Genomic DNA, 20,053 nt, shown 5'->3' with positions numbered 1-20,053 from the left:
AACACAGTCTATCCCAAATCCCAGTGAAAATAAGAATAGGATTTCTATTTCAGAGTTTCATTAAATATTAGCTGGAAGGGTGTGCATGCGTTTATATTTCACCATGGTGGGAATTGATCTATTTCTGCTAAATGGCATCATGCTGACTCTGCACTGTCCTTTCCATCCTCCTTAGAGTACCCCCTGCTATGTTGTTCTAGAAGCCACTGTGCACCATGGCAACCTGGATATCTCAGTACTAATTATGCTGTTTCTTTTCGTAGTGGTGAAACAAAAATCAGCCTGCACTTCTGTCTCATGAGAAATTTTTTATTATCTTTCATCAGATGAAAGAGTCCTTGCCTATGCATTGCCAATATTCACCCAGATGTATTTGGAAAAAAAAAGCTCTTCCATTTCTCAAGCCCTTTTTTCATCTTTTGAACTAGAATCCAAGTCATGGAAGCCCATCACCTTACAGCTTCTTAAATGGCAAATATAATTATTCTTTGATTTTGCTTTTCCTCGGGCTACATTCTTAAGTAATTTAATTTTCCTTTTGTTATAAGTGATTGGCAACAATGTGCACAATGAATTTGTGTCTAACACAACTTTGAAATAGTGTTTTTCTTTTTTATGTCTCATAATCATTGTAGGGTGTAACTCAAACTTAGTATACGCCAGCATGGCAAGTGGCCGCAGCTCAGATCTTCCTTCTGAGAGTCAGATGGCCGGCATGCATTACTAATCTATTATAGTGAGTATTAAACAAATCCAAAGTTTGTTCAATTTTTTCCATAAAAGCCAAAGTCCTTTTGTAATCACAATATAATATTTGTCTACTCCCTTTTCTGTAATTTAATACATCTTGGATAGCCAAGCAGTTCTACATGGATGGGAAGAATCATTCCTTCCCCCTGTTGCGAGTGAGAAGGAACATGGTGTTTGAAACTTAGAATGAGTCTGGTTGACCCCATACTTGACTACAAAGTTATGCTCTGAGCCTCATTTTCTAATCTGTTAAAAAAATAAAAATGCTAATAACATGATCAACCAGTTGAATTTGCCAATCTGTAACCTCTGCTTTGGATGTGTTCTTTTTTTTCCTGTTTCAAACTGTGACAGAAAAACACTTGTCTCTTGACTGTTAAGGAAGCAGCTGGTCAGTTTCACCTACACCCAGGCCAGCCTCTGGTATTTCAGGTTCTAGGATTAGTCAAATCATTAGGCCCTGCTCATTCTGAGGGAGAAGGCTCTCAAAGAGTTGTTGTAAGGAATTGAGTAGATGTTGTTTGTAAAGGAGTGATTTTTATTCATTTCATTAAGGATATTTAGAGCTATAAGTGTCAGAAAATCTGACTAGCAAATGCTAAAATATAGGAATGTTTGTTGTTTACTCCAGAATTCTTGGGATACATGTTGTTAGGTCTGATTCAACAGTTTCATCAAGGCCCAGGCTTATCCGCATCCACTTACTCTGCCATTCTTAACATGACGGCTCATAGTTGCAGATTGCATGTTGACTTGTTGCCTCATGGTTTCAAGAAGGCTGCCTCTGCTCCAAGCATTATGTCCTCTCCCAACTACAATCAAAGACAGGAAGTGAGGGGACTAGTTCCCTAGAACATGGACACTCCTCTTTTTTATTTTTTCTTTTTCCTTTGAGAGAAGAGACGTCTCCAGAGGATTCTCTCTCATTATAGAATTTTCTTTAGATCTTCAAAACCAGAACCAGTTACTTTAGCTCCAAGGGAGACTAAGAAAGTGAGTACAGTCAGCCCTCCGTATCCATGGATTCCACCAGCTGCAGATGGAAAATATTCTTTTAAAAAGTTAAAAATGGCCAGGTATGATAAATCATGCCTATAATACCAACACTTTGTGGGGCTGATGTGACAGGATTGCTTGAGGCCAGGAGTTTAAGACCAGCCTGGGCAATATAGCAAAACTCCATCTCTACAAAAAATACAACAAATGGCCAGGTGTGGTGGCATGTGCCTGTGGTCCCAGCTACTTTGAAGGCTAAGGCAGGAAGATCACTTGAGTCTGAGAGGCAGTAGTTGCAGTGAGCCAAAATCATGCCATTGCACTCCAGCCTGGGTGACAGAGTGAGAATCTGTCTTTAAAAAAAAAAGTTAAATATGACAGTAAAAAATAATACAAATAAAAAACATAGAGCATAATCACTATTAATATAGCATTTATATTGCATAGTCTAGAAATAATTTACAGTATACAGGAGAATATTCATAGGTTATATGCAAATATGAAGCCATTTTATCTAAGGAACTTGAGCACCTGTAGATTTTGGTATGGCACAGGTTATATGCAAATACTAAACCATTTTATCTAAAGGACTTGAGCATTGTAGATTTTGGAGGTCCAATCCTCTATGGAGGTTGAGGGACTACTCAATATAATTTTCTCAACCTCCATATTGAGAGACACACAAGGGAGAAGGGGTGCAAATGCCTGCTGGATCTTTCTGGAAGGGGTCCACCATAGTACTCAGAATGTTCTGTCCTTCATCTCTCTATCCCACCTGGATGAGTTAGCCCTTCTTTGTTACATAGTGTAGCAATTCATATGTGTACATGTGAAATTATTTGTTTCCCTGTTAAATGTTAACTGATGACAATAAACACAAATATGAGATTTTCCTGTCATGTTTATGATGCCTTGCATTTATATAGCAATTTTATATATATTATCTCAAATTATCTTCATAAGAATGTCATAAGTTTCCAATTTTTGTCTCCCTTTCCATATGAGAACGAAAGAGATGACATTTGTGATCATACAGCTCATCAATAGTAAATTGGGAACCTTGATTCTTTGACCTAACCTTTTTAACCTTTTACATTGTCTGTAAACCTTATTCTGAAATAAGAAAACTAGAAAGGTTTTTTCCTGCTCCTAGTAGGGTAAACTTTTAGTATCTTTTCTAATGCAGAGAAATTAATGAAGCTCCACATCTAGTTAAAAATTCCAGTGTTTTTATTGGGTGGAGGTGGGGAAGTGGAACAGTTAGTAGTATCTCATAAAATATGAAATGAAAATTTCCTTTGATGCAATGATCCCATTCTATAAATTGTTCGTGGGGATATAAACACAGAAAGGCAAAAGGTTTTATCTCCAATTCATATTCAGTATCATTAATATTAACAAAACTGTAGAAATAATCTAAGTGGACATGAGTTGGGAACTAGCATATCATACCACATATACAAGGGAAATGTGAATCCATTAAAACTATTGTAAGGAATTCTCACTTATGAATGTTGATATAATAAGTGATGAAAAATTCCTTAATAGCAGACTATGTCCAACAGCACATTTAAAAAAGTAATACATTGTAATCAAAGGAGGTGTATTCCAGGAATGCAAAGATGGGTCAGTTTTAGAAAATCCATAAACATCTACAAAAATAATCATGTGATTATAGCCTTAGCCTGGCAGAAAAGCAGTTGAGAAAATTCAACAAACATTCCTGATACAATGGATTCAGTAGGAACTGACGGATGCTTCTTTAACATAGTATAATCTGTGTAGTTCTTAATTTACTTGAAACCATAGCCCTTTTTCCACTAAACTCAGGAAGAAGGTAAGTATGCTCATTACCTCCATTATATTTAGTATCGTGTTGAATTTACTGACCAGTATAATCAGAGAAGACAATGTAATTAGTGGTAAGGGATTAGAAAAGAAGAAATTGAAAATCATCTCTATCAATGATATGGATATAGTATACCTGGAAGACACAAAAGACCTGAACATAAAACTAATTCAAACAATAAAAAGTAAGGTGGCTAGATATAAAATTAACATGAAAAATTAATAGCCTTCATATATACAAACAATAACCTTGCTAGAATGATAGTGTAAGAGAAAGTGTCATTTAAAACAGCAACAGTGACAACAAAAGATCAACTACTTAGAAACAAATTTCAAGGAAATGTTCAAAAGTTGTATAGGAAAAAGTTTAAACACTTCTTTTTTGGAATGACAGGATGATTCAACATCATAAAGATATCAATTGCCATGTTAATACACAGATTTAACTCAATTACAACAAATGCAAAAAAGCGGGAGTTTTTTTTGAGCTAAGTTGATTCTAAATTTCATATGGAAAAATTAAAAAGCCCGAACATAGGAAAACCTTGGAAAAGAAGGACACAATAGGAGGATCAGTAAATTTGACCAAATGTTGAAACACACTTGTACGTCTCTGTATTTAAAAAGTGTGACACTGTTGTGTAAATAGGCAATTCAGTGGAATAAAATAGAGTCTTGAAATAGATCCACATACATCTGGAAATTAGGTATATGATAAGGGTGGCATCTCAAATCACTGGGGAAAAGATGGACTTATTAATCAATAGTGTTGAAACAACTGAGAAAAGAGAAAATGAATCCATATCTCACACCATACATAAAAATAAACTGCAAACAGATTAAAAATCTAACAAACAAAATAAAACCACATAGTTATAATAGAAAACATGATGCATTCCTTTATAATCTGAGAGTAGGAAACTTTCTAAATACAACAAATCCAGAAACTATAAAAGGAATTTGCCTTTTAAAAATGAAAAATCCTTTTCATTGTAGAAAAAATTTAAATAAAACCAACAAATGGAAGGGGAAAATAGAGGCAATTTATATCAAGTACAAAAGGCTAATTAATTAATGATCTATAGAAAATAGAGAAGAGAAAAATAAAAAACTGATGTGCAGAGAAATGAACAGTTTATGGAAAAATAAAATCATATGATGTTTAACATATGAACACTCCACCAACCATAATGAAAGGAATTGAATTAAAATTACACTGCTCTTTTAAAGGGGAATGACTGAGAGGGGCACATCAGAGGATTCTGAGGTGCCTTATCTTTGATCTGGGCTGGAGATATCCAGATTATTAATTTAAAAAGTTTATCAAGCTCCACACCTTATGTCCATGCAATGTATTGTACAAGGGGACTTTTACAAGTTCATAGGAAAATAGAATTTAAAGATAAAAATAAAAAATATAAATTTATTTCTTGACATAAACTCCGTCAAGTTCAATACACATTTGTAAGGGACGATACCAGCCATTTAGTTCATCCTTAACAAAGTGAGGTCCTAGAAATTTAACCAAGTCAATGTAGTCTTTTTTACACTATTAACTGAAGAGAAATGGGTGACTTTTACAAATTTTTAAAGATTAGGAAACAAAAAGAAGTCATAAGGAGCTAAATCAGGACTAACAAGTGGACGATTAATGATTTCCCATCAAAAAGTCTCATGGAATTGCCCTCGTTTGATGAGGGGAATGAGCAGAAACATTGATATAGTGGAGAAAGATCTCTGGTAAAGCTTTCCTGAACATTTTTCTTCTAAAGCTCTGGCTAACTTTCTCCAAATAATCTCACAATAAGAAGATGTTATCATTCTTTGGCTTTTCAGAAAGTCAACATGCAAAATGCCTTGAGCACCCAAAAGAACGTACCATAACTTTTACTCTTGTCCAGTCTACTTTTGCTTTGACTGCACCACTTCTACCTCTTGGTTGCCATTGTTTTGATTGTGCTTTGTCTTCAGAATTGTACCAGTAAAGCCATGTTTCAGCACATTTTACAATTCGTAGAAGAAATGCTTCAGGGTCTCGACCACTTGTATAAAATTTCCATTGAAGGGTCTGCTCTTGTCTGCAGCTGATTGGGCCACATGGTTTTAGCACCCTTGGGAGTGAAAAGCTTGCTCAACTTTAAGTTTTCATTCGGACTTGTATAAGGTGAACTAACTGAGGTGTCTGTCTGTGGTGGTGGCTATTGCTTCTGCTGTTAATTGTCAGTCCTGTACAGTTAGGGCATGACTAAGTTTTTTTTTCCTCACAAATTGATGTGGATGAACTGCCACTGTGGGCTTAATCTTAAATATTGACTCCTACCTTTTTAAAATGAGTTATTTATTTGTAACCATTGACTTCTTTGGAGCATTGTCCCATAAACTTTTTGTAAACGTCAATGATTTCACCATTCTGCCACTTGAGCCTCACGATAAATTTAATATTTGTTCTTGCTTCAATTTTAGCAGAATCCATGTTGCTCTGATAGGAGCTCTTTTCAAACGGATATCTTATTCTTTTTAGTGCATCAAACTACATCCTGTTTAGGCATGTTATAACAAGTTTTGTGAGTTTGTCTTGGTGAAAAAAAGTTGGAATCCATGAATAGTTTTTTCATAATACACATTTTCTGTAAACTTTTTAAAGACCTCTCATATGGATGTTATACTTACTAAAAATGTTCTTAACAAAAACCTAATAGGCAGATACCATTTCTTACTCCTCAGATTAGCACAAATTTATGGTTGACAACTTGCTCTGTTGGCAAGAGTATAAAGAAAAAAGACACTGTCATATAATGCTGATAGGCATGCAAAATAGTACAACCCTGTGGAGAGAAATCTGGTAATATTTAACAAAACCACAAATGCTTTTACCTTTTGACTTGGTAATTCCACATCTAGTAATTTACCCTAAACATACAACTCCAAAACAGCACAACAAAGGTCATTATTTTTGTTAATATCAAAAGAATAGAAACAACTCAATGTTTATTGGTAGAAGGCTGGCTAAATAAATGATGATATTTGAACATAGTAAATGTATATGGCCATAAAAAAATAAGGATACTCTAGGCATTAGTGGAGAATGGAGAAAGCAAGATGCAGAAAGGTCTATATAGCTACATTTTCTGTAATGAAGAGTAGGAAATAAGAATTCATATACGAATTTGCTTATTTTTTGACAGACATGCAGGAAAAATAAAATGGAAGCAGTTGAAAAGTGTCAACTATAAAAAGCATGAGGAATGGGGAAGAGGAGACAGGGATGGAAGGGGAACTTGCCTCAGTATACATTTTTATGTCATTTTGAGTTTTGAAATATTAAAATTTTTACATATTTAAATAATAAAATTAAATCAAAGAGGAAAAGTGTAAATTCCCTGAATTGAGAACAAACTAAAACAAATAAATCTAATGGTATATCAATTTGGAAACAACCACACAAAGAATAGGCTTATTCTAAATAAACTTTTGACACAACACTGACTCTCGTTCCTAGGGAATTATATTCTAAAGATAAGAAGAACTACCATGAAATCTTAAACTTCACTTGGCAATTTTATTATTTATAATAGTTTTGAAGTTATTATTTCAAAATGATAGAATGAGCAAATAAATAAATGTTTTTGTTAATGTTTTTAGGAAGCATGATTTTCATTTTACGAGAAAAGATATATACAAAAAAAGGAAAAAGAAACCTATAATGTTAATTTAAATGAAAAATAGCCATATGAATCCATGAGTTTTTTTTTTTTTAATTTGAAACTCTGACCACTGAAAAGCATTCAAAGCAATGACATCTCAATGGCAATGAGCACATCTAGTGCCCTGATGTCAGTTTCTAAATTGTTTCCCCACTAAGAGTAACTGGAGTTTTTTAGAGAAAGGCCTGATTTCAGATCTGGGGCAGAGAAAGTCCAAGGTTAGTCTGTGCTACCTTGTGTCATAGAAAGTCAGGAAGCATGCAGAAGACACATACACCAACTTGAAGGAGCTCCCTCTGACCAACTTGGGCAAATTTTTGCATCAAAAGGAATAATGACTTTAATTTTTTGTCATACATTGAATAAAAAATAAAACCATGAGTCCAGAGTGGTACTCAATAGATTAAGATAGATGGATGACATTTACTATACCGTTGGTTCTATGATACCAACTTCCAGTGAAAGAATTGATTGAGGAAATTGTTTTACCTAAAACCATTAGGTGACAGTTATTGGGTAACAGGATATTTACTAAGTATCACTCATCAATTACTTGCCAATTGCAGAAGGAAACACTTTTATACCAGATATCTGCAGTCACCATATAACTTGGTGATGAAAGTTAGCAGCATTAGTAGTGGGAAGGTACATCACCTGTCTTCAGATATGATAAAGTCCAAAGTCTACAGCATCACCAATGATGTGTTGTTTACAAATATCTCGGAACTCAAATTGAAAAAAGCCTTTAGACTCCATATCCAGTTCATAAGAATGACAAAATCTAGAGGAGCAATTTAATGACACCATGAGGAAACTGCAAAAGAAATCCACAATGTGGAATATCTGCAAACCCGAACTCTTCAAAGAGTCACTGTCATGTTGGAAAATAAAAAGGTAAGAGTACTCCTCCAGATTTTTAATAGAGACATACCCAAATATCATGCTTGAACTTTAATTAGGCTCTGATTCAAAAAACCAGCTTTAACATGTGTTTGGGGTCCAGTTGAATATGGAGCAGGTATCAGGGGATGAATTTTTATTTCTAAGATATAATACTATTGTGACCATATGGCAAAAGCTCTTGTTTTAAGGAAATGCTTAGAAAAATAGAAAAAAATACAGTAAAATGTAGTGAATTGTTGAGCCTAGGAGGCAGACCTAACAGCGGTTTTTGTACTAGTTCTTCAACTGTTCTGCTTGCTTATAATAAAAATTAGGAAAAATTATTTCATAGATCTATCTTTTTACTTAGAAGATTATCAAGGACAAATTGTTGAATTCAAAATGCATGGTTGGAAAATAAATACATAATATGTACTCATTTGCATAAAATGTATATAGTACATATTGAAAAATCAGTGCAATATTTATACACCTATAATTTTAGCAGCATTTTTCACAATCGCCAAAAGTTAGGAAACACACAGAAATCCATCAGTGGATGGCTGGATAACTGAAATATGGTATATACACACAGTGAATGTTATTCAACCTTAAAAAGAAAGGAAATGCCAACACATGCTACAGACAGATAAATTTGAAGATATCATATTAACTGAAAAGAACAAATATTGTGTGATTCCACTTAATGAGGTATGTAGAGTAGCCAAACTCATAGAGGCTGGCAGTAGAACGGAGGTTGCCGGAAGCTGGGGAGAGGGAGAAATGGGTTATTATTGTTTAATGGGTATAGAGTTTCAATTTTGCAAGAGTTCTGGAGACTGATGTACCACAATGTGAATATATTTAACATTACTGAACTGTACATTTAAAAATGGCTAAAAGGCACATTTTTATCATGTGTATCTTGCCACAATTAAAAAATAAAAAATTTAAGTATAAAAATTAATATGTACATAAAGATATATTTCAAAGAATATATATCCAGATACATGTACAGAGCTATTATTTCTGTAAGTTAGAGTTTCTGGGCAATTTTTGCTTCCCTTTCCATTTCTAGATTGTTATAATTTTTTTATACTGATCATGAATTCATCTTACTAAAAAAAAAAAAAAAAAACTATTTTCAGAAGAAAAACTTCCCTAGATTTTCGGTGTTTCAGAAAATATGGTGATTAGAGAGAGAGCCTACTTTTTAGGGAAATGGATTTGGAGGAAACAATGGAAATTGTCAATGGAGCCTGAGAATTTTAGTAAAAGCAACAAAAATCCTTTGTCCATATGGTGAGAAGCAAAACAGGCCACTGGCCCGTCCTGTGTGTTGTGGTTGCCTTGGAGAGCTTGGCCTTCTGACCCCTTGGCGGGGCCTAGCCAACCTGACCTTGCTCACAGCTGAGGCTCAGCGGCAGCAGAGTCTTTGTGGGAACTCGCCTGCCCCTCCCAGGGAACTGTGCTTTGCTTGGTGCCTGGCCAGCAAGAAGGCGAAGTTTGCCTGATGTTGTTGACCTGGACTGGTCACCAATTCCAACATTTCACCTTGCTTTACTGTGCCCCGGGGGGCCATTGGTGCCTCTCATCTCACATGGCCTCCATGACAGAGCCAGGCTTTGATCTCACCTCCCGGAATCCAGTTCCTCTCAAAGTCTATTAATCCCTTGGGTTCTTGGGTTATTCCCGTACAGCATCCCTACTCTGATTACTCATCTCAATCGTGGCTGGTCTCTGTATTTTGACCTTTGGTCCCTGTCAGGCTGCAAGCCCTGAATGCTATTTGTGATGGAGAGACTTAATGTCCTAAATGATAATATGTTAAGATAAACAGACACACCACTGCAGTATCATTAAAATCTTCTTTTCTAAAATTTGTCATAGAGCAGTACTAGCATTTATATCCACATGGGGTTTTGAAAATAAATGAATTGCATATTCTATTTTGTTTTTCATTAAACTATTATTTTCAGTTTTACTTAAGGTACAGTCAGCATAACCTCAATATCAGATGAAACCTTTTTTAAAAAGTAAATATTTTGAAAACGTAGAAAAGTGCAGACCAAAACAAACACCTGTGTTCAGACCACCCAGATTTAACAAATATTAACATTTTGTAGTGATTGTTCTGGGTCTAGAATTCTCATTTTAACATTAAATTTTACTTCTGTATGTGGGCAGATCTGGCCTCAGGGAAATAGTGAAGCTGTGAGGGTTCCCTCCCTGCTGTCCTCTGCCCTTCTGTTGCATGTGACTGAACAGGCATCTGTGGTCCTTGGTCACACACAGGGCCATGCCGGGCCTTTCCCGGCACTGCTGTGCTGGTAGCTGCTCCCCAGGGCTCTCCATGGAGTGCTGGAGTCCTCAATTCTATCATTTCTGATAGAGTTCTCAATATCAGAAATGATAGAATTGAGTAGCATAAAAAGCTGCAAGCCAAAAAAGTAAGGTTTATTAGAACAAAGGAAGCTTATTGTAACTCTGTCAGTGGGGAGTGCTCCAAGCATCTCAGGAAAAAGTGCATCCAGGAAACAAACAGCTGTTGGAAACCCAGTTTGCTATTCCTTTTCTCTGCTTTATTCTTTTTTTTTTTTTTTGAGACAATTTCGCTCTTGTAACCCAGGCTGGAGTGCAATGGCACGATCTTGGCTCACCGCAACCTCCGCCTTCTGGGTTCAGGCAATTCTCCTGCCTCAGCCTCCTGAGTAGCTGGGATTACAGGTACGTGCCACCATGCCCAGCTAATTTTTTGTATTTTTAGTAGAGACGGGGTTTCACCATGTTGACCAGGATGGTCTCGATCTCTTGACCTCGTGATCCACTCGCCTCGGCCTCCCAAAATGCTGGGATTACAGGTGTGAGCCACCGCGCCCGGCCTCTGTTTCATTCTTTAATCCCGTTTGCATGTTGGACGATAGCCTCCTTCAGCTTCTAAATCTACATATATTATGTCCAGCCCACGTAAGAGGCTGATTATTAGACCTTGGTTGCAATGGCTCAGGTCCAGAGAAAATAATCTCATTGTCTCATCTCTGGTCTAGTAAGCTCTGGTGAGGGAAGCAAATATGAGGCTAGAATGGCATGTATGACAAATATGAGGCTAGGATGACCATATTAGTCTGTTCTTATGATGCTAATAAAGACATACCTGAGACTAATTTATAGAGGAAAGAGGTTTAATGGACTCACAGTTCAGCATGGCTGAGGAGGCCTCACAATCATGGCAGAAGATGAAGAGCAAAGGGACTTCTTACATTGTGGCAGGCAAGAGAGAGGTCATGCAGGGGAATCCCCATTTATAAAACCATCAGATCTTATGAGACTTCTTTACTACCAGGAGCAAAGCATGGGAAAGACCTGCCCCCATGATTCAATTACCTCCCACCAGGTCCCTCCCATGACACATGGGAATTATGGGAGCTACAATTTAAGATGAGATTTGGGTGGGGACACAGCCAAACTATATTAATGACACTTCTGTGATCCTGTGGATTTGGGGGATGAGGGCAATAGTCTCCAGAAGGAAACCCCCTCTCCCGCACATGGCTGCATATTCTCCAGGGAACAATCATGGCAGTCTGAGAAGCATGCAACTGGGATATCAGTACAAGCTAGGATTGCCTTTGTAGGCCAGATGCTTAGCACTGGGGTGGGCACAAGACGTTGCTAGTGGTGAGGAGAACAATGGAGACAACTTCATGACAATGAAGACACTTGTCATTAAAAGTATCACAGAACAGGATTTGTGTATGGACCACAATTCCCATATTTACAAATGAACAATGCTCTAAGAGTTGGGTTAATGTTCCTGTGTTTCTTCAGTCAGCGCTTAGGCTTTGTTGTGCCAGTGATTTAGCTGGTTAAGAGAAAACAGTGACAATCCAACCCCAAACTTTTTCAAAGGGCTAACAGTTCTACGTTGACCCTGCATGCATATTATAAAAAATGAGCTCTATTTTTGAGCAATATCTCATAAAATGCACACTTACATTTCTTTCTATATTCATTCCCACTTCTAAAGGTATATATCTGGGTTCTTTTTTAACCCTCGTAAGCCATTTCAAATCTTTTCTGAAATAAGCAAATACATATAAATGTGTAAAATGAGGTCATGTTTATATTTCCATACTATCTTATAGAAACCTGAAGGATACGACTGTTAATAATACAATGATATGCTTCATCATGACGTTTCAGTCAATGAAGGATCACATATACAATGGCAGTCCCATGAGATTACAATGGAGCTGAAAACTTTCTATTGCCTAGTGACCTCATAGCCATAGTATGTGGTAGCACAACGCATTACTCACATGTTTGGAGTGATGGTAAGGTAAACAAACCTGCTGTGCTGCCAGTTGTATACAATTCTAGCATATAAGTAATTACTATATTATCCTTTTTTTTCTTCACATTTTAAGTCAGAGGTACATGTGCAGGATGTGCAAATTTGTTACACAGGTGAACGTGTGCCATAGTGTTTCGCTGCACACATCATACCGGCACCTAGGTATTAAGCCCAGCATCCATTAGCTATTCTTCCTGATGCCCTCCCTCCCCGCAAGCTCCACCGACAGGCCCCAGTGTGTTGTTCCCCCTGTATGTCCATTTGTTCTTATCATTCAGCTCCCACTTATAAGAAAGAACATGCGGTATTTGCTTTTCTGTTTCTGGATTAGTTTGCTGATAATAGTGGCTTCCAGCTCTAACCATGTCCCTGCAAAGGACGTGATCTTGTTCCTTTTTATGGCTGCATAGCATTTCATGGTGTAGATGTACCACGTTTTCTTTGTCCACATTTTCAGTCTATCATTGGTAGACATTTAGGTTGATTCCATGTCTTTGCTATTGTGAATAGAGCTGCAATGAACTTAGGCATGAATGTTTATTTAGAATAGAATGATTTATATTCCTTGGGATATATATACACAGTAATGGGATTGCTGGGTCAACGGTATTTCTGGTTCTAGGTCTTTGAGGAATTGCTACACTGTCTTCTACAATGGTTGAACTGATTTACACTCCCATCAACAGTGTAAAAGTGTTCGTTTTTCTTCACAATCTCGCCAGCATCTGTTGTTTTTTGACCTTTTAGTAATAGCCATTCTGACTGGGATGGGATGGTATCTGTGATTTTGATGTGCATTTCGCTAATGATCAGTGATGTTAAGCTTTCTTTCATGTTTGTTGGCCACGTGTATGTAAATACCGTAATTTTATCGTTATTTTAGAGTGTGCTCCCACTTATATAAAAGTAACTGTGAAACTGCCTCAGGGAGATCCTTCAGGAGGTATCCGGAAGAAAATATTATTATCATAGGAGATGACAGCTTCATGCATGTTACTGGCCCTGAAGGCCTTCCAATGGGACAAGACGTGGAAGTGAGAGAGGGTGACACTGATGATCCTAACCCTGTGTAGGCCTAGCTTACCTGTGCTTGTGTCTTAGTTTCTGACACAAACGTTTTTTAAAAATAAAAAATTCTAAAATAGAAAAAAAGCTTATCGGATAAGGACGTAAAGCAAGAAAATCTTTTGTATTGCTGTGCAATGTGTGTTTTAATCTGTGTTACTACGGAAGAGTCAAATAGTTAAAAAAATCGAAATGTATATAAAGTCAAAAAGTTACAGGAAGCTAAAATCAATGTATTATTGAAGAAAGGAAAATATTTTTAATGAATCTAGTGCAGCCTAAGTGTACAGTGTTTATGAAATCTACAGTAGTGTATAGTGATGTCCTGGGCCTTCACATTCTTTTGCCACTCACTCATCTATCTGGAGCAACTTCCAGTCCTGCAAACTCCTTTGCAAGTACCCTATAATGCGTACCATTTTTTATCTTTTATCCCGTATTTTTACGGCACCTTTTCTGTGTTTAGATAGACAGTAGTTTACCATTGTCTTACAGTTGCCTCCAGTATTTAGCGCAGTCACATGTGGTACAGGTTTTTAACCTCAGGGGCAGGAGGCCATACCATGTAGCCCTGGTGTGTAGTACGCTGTACCCTCCTGGTTTACGTAAGTGCACTCTATGATGTTCGTGCAATGATGAAACGGCCTAATGATGCATTTCTCAGAACACAACCCTGTCATGAAGTGATGCACAACTGTGTTTTGACTATAAAGACAGTAACCACTTATGACATTTTTTTCTGAAAGAAATACTTTTTAAGCTTGGACTTGGGATGGAGAGCACACGTCCTTCCTGAAGGCTCCTCTAGTGCATTGGGTCTCACAAACCACAGATAATTTGTTGGCTATTTTTATTCGCTGATGAAAAGCCACCTCTCTAGGCTCTTCAGCCCTCAAATGTTGCAGATATCACTTTTTGAGGTCAGAGCTGCAAGACCCACTTTGCTTAACTAGCAGCTGTGGCCTGAGTTTTGGATTGACAGTGAAATGTGTAGAAACATAGCAGGCTTCCCCCAACACCAAGATGTCTCAGCTTTAAGGAAGATATGGAACTGATGACCACACTGCATGGCTGGTGATCCCTGGGCTCAGCCTTGGAACATCTCCCTGTCACTCCCCAGGAAGGGTGAGCAGATGGTCATGAGAGGAGGCCGAGAGCATGGAGACAAACTCGGCTGAGGGCGCCATTTGCTCTGGGGTCGCCTCAGCTTTTGTCCTGGCTCATCTCCACCCCTGCAGGGTATACGGGCTGCACCCTTCCTGGATCAGCTATGTGCATCAAAGCCCCTTACTCATAACTGCTCAGCAGTGAAGGCAGTGAAACACAGGCACTTGGTCTGTCCAGTCCTCGGTGCATTCTTGTCCTATATTCAGTATACCCCCATAATTCCTTGACTGAGTGCTGCAAGAAAAACTACACCAAGCAAAAGTCCCCCTATGTCCCTGTGGCTAAACAATGAGAACACATGGACACAGGGAGGGGAACATCACACACCAGGGACTGTGGAGAGGTGGGAGGCTAGGGGAGGGATAGCATTAGGAGAAATATCTAATGTAGATGACAGAGTGATGCATGCAGCCCACCACCATGGCACATGTATAGCTATATAACAAACCTGCATGTTCTGAACATGTATGCCAGAACTTAAAGTAATAAAATAAAGAAAAAAAAAGTCACAAACCAGCTGTTCAGCCAGGGCCACGTCTTCCCCATGTTTGCATCCTAAGCACAGGGTCTGGCATGTACTAGGTCCTCAGTCAAAATCTGTCCAGTGAATATACACTTTTGGCCTCTTTTTTTTTTTTTTTTTTTTTTTTGGTGGGGGACAGGATATCATCCAGGTTGTACATAGTGCACTGGCATGATCATGGCTCACTGATCGTGGCTCACTGATTGTGGCTCACTGATCGTGGCTCACTGCTGCTTTGACCTCCCAGGCTCAAGAGATTATTTTACCTCAGCCTCCCAAGTAGCTGGGATTACAACTGTGCACCGCCATGTCCGGCTAATTTAAAAAAATTTTTTTTAGAGACTGGAGTCTTGCTATGTTGCCCAGGCTGGTCTCAAACTTCTGGGCTCAAATCATACTCCCTCCTCAGCCTCCCAAAGTGCTGGGATTACAGTCATGAGCCATCAAAGTTCAGGCTGACCTCTGAATTTTAATTATTTCATATTTAGTTTGTCTCATGTGTTCATAAATGTTAAGCGATATCCTAGCAAGTAACTTCTTTCTACTTTAAAAGTAATATCTATCAGGGTCTTTGTGCTGTTAAAACATATGATGATTGCAACACGAAGTCCTAAACTATTTCCTTTCAATCTGTGTTTCAGATTATTTGAATATATTTTGCTGTATAAGGATGGAGTGATGTTTCAGATTGAGCAAGCCACCAAGCAGTGCTCGAAGATAACTCTGACAGAGCCCTGGGATCCTCTTGACATTCCTCAGAACTCCACCTTTGAAGACCAGTACTCCATCGGGGGACCCCAGGAGCAGATCACAGTCCAGGAGTGGTCAGACAGAAAGTCAGCTAGATCCTGTAAGGGCTCAAAGGATCTAAGCATTGTATTCAGGATGCATGATGGGTGAAAAGGTTTCAGTCCTTTAAGGAAGGTAGTTTTTAGGGAAATATCTGCTCAATCAAAACTTTTTTAAAGCCCCCAGTTAGGTCTGCACGTTACTTTGTTTATTAGGTGGCAATGGGATCTAAGCGTCATATTTGAAACACCTCAGCCTTCTAGTGCCACCTGCACCTCTCTGCCACTTTGGCTCCTGTGGACTTAGCCTTGATTTTGACATTTTATGGTCACCCCGAGGCCTGTGACATGGAAGGCATTTGTCTAAGGCACACATTTGAATCAAGTGCCTCCTTTTCTTTCCCCCACTTCCTAAAGTGGCAGAGGTCAAATCTACTCCCATCATGCTGAGTGGGCAAACCAGCCTGCTTCTGTGTGAAACCATTCTCTGTCCTGCTGCTGAAATATGCCTATGCCAAGACGGTTTTAACCACACAGGCATGCATGCTGTGGAACACAGTACGGTGGTTTCTCAAAAAATTAAAGATAAAACTGCCATATGACCCAGCAACTCCACTTCTGTATATATGCCCCAAAGAATTGAATGCAGGGACTCAAACAGACATCTGTACACCCATGTTTACAGCAGCATTATTCACAATCACTGAAAGGTGGAAACCCAAATGTTCATCAGCAGTTAAATGGATAAACAAAATGTGGTATATTCAAACAATGGAATATTATGCAGCCTTAAAAAGGAAGGAAACACCAGAACATGCTACAACCTGACTAAACCTTGAGGACATTATGTTAAGAGAAACAATTCAGGCAGAAAACAATAAATGCTGTGTGATTCCACTTATGTAAGTTATATGGAGTCTTCAAATTCATACAGACAGAAAATCGAATGGTGGTTTCCAGGAGCTGGGAGAGGAGGCACGGGAAGTTAGTGTTTAATGGAGACAGAGTTTCAGTTTGGGAAGATGAAAAAAATTCTGGAGATGGATGGTGCTGATGGTTGTTCAACAAATGTGAATGTGCTCAAGGCCACCAAACACTTAGAAATGGTAAAATAGTAAAGTTTATGTCATGTACATTTACCGCTCTAAGAAAAATACGAACTTTTTGCCTGTTTCTTTATTTAAAAGTCAACTATTTTCCTCTTATAGATGAAACCTGGATTGGCATCTATACAGTCAAGGATTGCTACCCTGTCCAGGAAACCTTTACCAAAAACTACAGTGTGATATTGTCTACGCGGTTTTTTGACATCCAGCTGGGTATTAAAGACCCCTCAGTGTTTACCCCTCCAAGCACATGCCAGATGGCCCAACTGGAGAAGATGAGTGAAGACTGCTCCTGGTGAGCCTGTGCATAGGGAAGGGGCAGCGTCGGATGTCAGCCGCCTGTGGCTCCAGCTGGAGATGGATATGAGACTAGTCAAGATGGGAATCCTAACTGGAGAGAAATGTAATTTTAGGAAGATGCACATTGATGTGAGGTTTTTGATATGTCTGATTTTGACTACTTAAGCTACGTTTACAGAAGAAAATTGAATGGCAAAGGTTTGGCTGAATGAGCTGACCAGATGGCTAATATGGACACTAGGTATTTCTAATGCCTGTTTGGGTCTGATTTTCTGCGTGTACAGGTGTATACACGTGGAGGGGTCAGTAAGACCAGTTTGCCTTGGCAGAGAGTATTTATTATTGACATTGTTCAGATTTGGTGGTGATAATAAAAAGCAGAGTTATTTTGGTCAATTTTATTATTAATTCTTAAATTCCCTGCAGAGAATGCCCCATTGTTGCTGCACCAGGGTGGGCACTGCTCCCACTGACCCCCACCCCACCCTGCCCCTGCACCCCCTTGGCTGCCAAGAAAATGATACCTTAAATCCCTTCCACACTTAAGAATTTTATGGCATGACCTAATTGATATAAACGTTTAGAAGGAAATGACAGGATGAAATAGGAAGTAATTATTCCTCTAAAGAAACATTTTAAGCAAGATGGTTTAGAGAATCCTAATGTCTACACTGGTAAAACACGAGCCATGTATGCCTCTTTTTTTTCTATGCAAGAGTATTGATGTATGTGCTGAATCTTCACAGACTTGTCAGCACACAGGCAGTATTCTAAAACAGCACTGAACTGGGCATCAGGAGACTATTGTCTCCTAAACCCAGGACTAGAATTCCCTTGTGCTCTCACTCCTTCAGTCATTAAATGCACTGGGCTTGCCCTCACTTGGCCTTTCTAGGACACTGCTTCACAACCTCTGTGTGTATCTGACTTCGGCATCTCCTTCCAGGTCAGCTCATTCACAAGAGTGGCTCCCAAGCCTGGATGAGTTGCACCTTGCATCTTGAGCATGCATTTCTCACAATAATTATTAAGCTGTGTGATCGTTTCTGCTTCCAGGACGCTGTCATCCATTATCTTGGCTGTGAGCTCCTTGGTATGAGTACCTTGTACTGTTTACTTTTATATCCCTAGCGCCAAGCAAGTGCCTGGCACATGGTCAGTGCCCTAAGTATTTGTAAAGAATGTCAGCCTCTCTGGTCCCTAGTTTCCTTATGTGTTAAATGAGGTTGAGTTTGTTGATCGCTAGGGAGAGACTTTCAGTAATAAAATTTACTATTCTAGATTCTTCTACTGTTATGTTTTATCTCCCCATTTATCTTTTATAGTTACCAGGAGAAATGTGTGATACCTATATTACAACGAAAACAATCTTACTACTCACAGTTTATCTACATTAAACAAATTTAATTGCATTTTAAGGCATTTTTTGATATTGTTGCTTTTGTAATAAATATGGATAATCTTGGTTATAAGGGAGTTAAAACCATGCTCTAATAAATAAATAAAGTGCTTCATGTGGCAAAACCAAACTTGATATTCTCTCTCAAAAGCCTGCTCTCCCCCTTTCCTTCCCTAAACTCCAGTTTCCAGTTGCCAAGGCTGGAAGCTTCCAAGTCATCCTTGACCCATTCCCCACTGGCGGTCAGTATCTCGAGTCCCATCAAAATAGCTCTTAAAGCTCCTGTTTCTTCTCCACCCCCTCAGCCACTACCCAGCTCTGGGCTTTTAACATTGTTGGCCATTGCAGGATCTTCACACCCTCTATCCTTGCCCTGGTCTTTTTTTTTCTAGAAGCCACCCTGTGTTCATTCATTCGCTCATTCACTCGGTCAGCCAATCACAAGTCAGTACTAAACATCTGCTCCCTCCAGTACCCATGCAGGTTCCTGGAGTCCCAGAGGATTGTGAAGCCCAGCCATGCAGGTATCTGGTCTGCACAGACAGGGAAGAGTTTCACAGCTGCATTCCAGGTGGCCTAGCCTGGTAACTAACGCCTTTGTGACTGTGTTTGCCCCACTTCCTGTCTCTCCAACCGCAGAATGATCCTCTCCTCTCCTCTCCAAGCTGCACACCCCACGCTTAGCCCTGGGACTTTGTCTTTGCCCATTGCAGGCCACAACCCTACTCAGAGAGAGAAGGAAACTCCTTTTATTTTATGCAAGCCCATGCAAAGTGGGTACCCTTTTGTTTTTCAGTTGGCCTGTTTGAGTTGTTAAGCCGCTTCACAGAAAGGAGTAAAAAGTCCAGAAGGATTTGGCATCTGGTAATGACCGCTATCTGGATCTGATGGTGCCCTGCCTCTGTGGTTCTTTACTACTTACAATTAAAGTGGAGACTCCATAGCATGGTGGACAGACCCTTTTTCATCAGGCTCCTGACTTTCCAGCCTCACTCCTTGGCGCAGTTTCATCTTTCTCTAAATGCCCAAAGGGCTTGAGAAGTAATGACTGGATCACCTCTCCGTGCTTACTCTGCAGTCTTAGGTAAAAACTTCCTAGTAGCCACCAGAGTCACAGTGAAGAAGGTTATTAAACAAGGTATGGACTTGTACCTATTAATGAAGTGCAGCG

General features: G+C 38.8%; 1 protein-coding gene across 1 annotated transcript in view; it reads left to right on the top strand.

The window, feature by feature from the left end:
* EPDR1 (ependymin related 1) overlaps nt 1-19,007 on the top strand; it is a 30,767-nt gene extending 11,760 nt beyond the window's left edge. The window contains exons 2-3 of the mRNA XM_032286779.1: nt 15,931-16,139; nt 17,286-19,007. Of these exons, the coding sequence (XP_032142670.1) occupies nt 15,931-16,139; nt 17,286-17,482 (406 nt within the window). The 3' untranslated portion in view covers nt 17,483-19,007. The remainder of the gene's footprint in view (nt 1-15,930; nt 16,140-17,285) is intronic.
* The last annotated feature ends 1,046 nt before the right edge of the window (nt 19,008-20,053 follow it).

This window comes from Sapajus apella, unplaced genomic scaffold (assembly GCF_009761245.1).
Source record: "Sapajus apella isolate SASKATOON/1434 unplaced genomic scaffold, GSC_monkey_1.0 scaffold19, whole genome shotgun sequence".
NCBI classification, from domain to species: Eukaryota; Metazoa; Chordata; class Mammalia; order Primates; family Cebidae; genus Sapajus; species Sapajus apella.
This window is presented reverse-complemented; position numbering and strand designations above follow the sequence as displayed.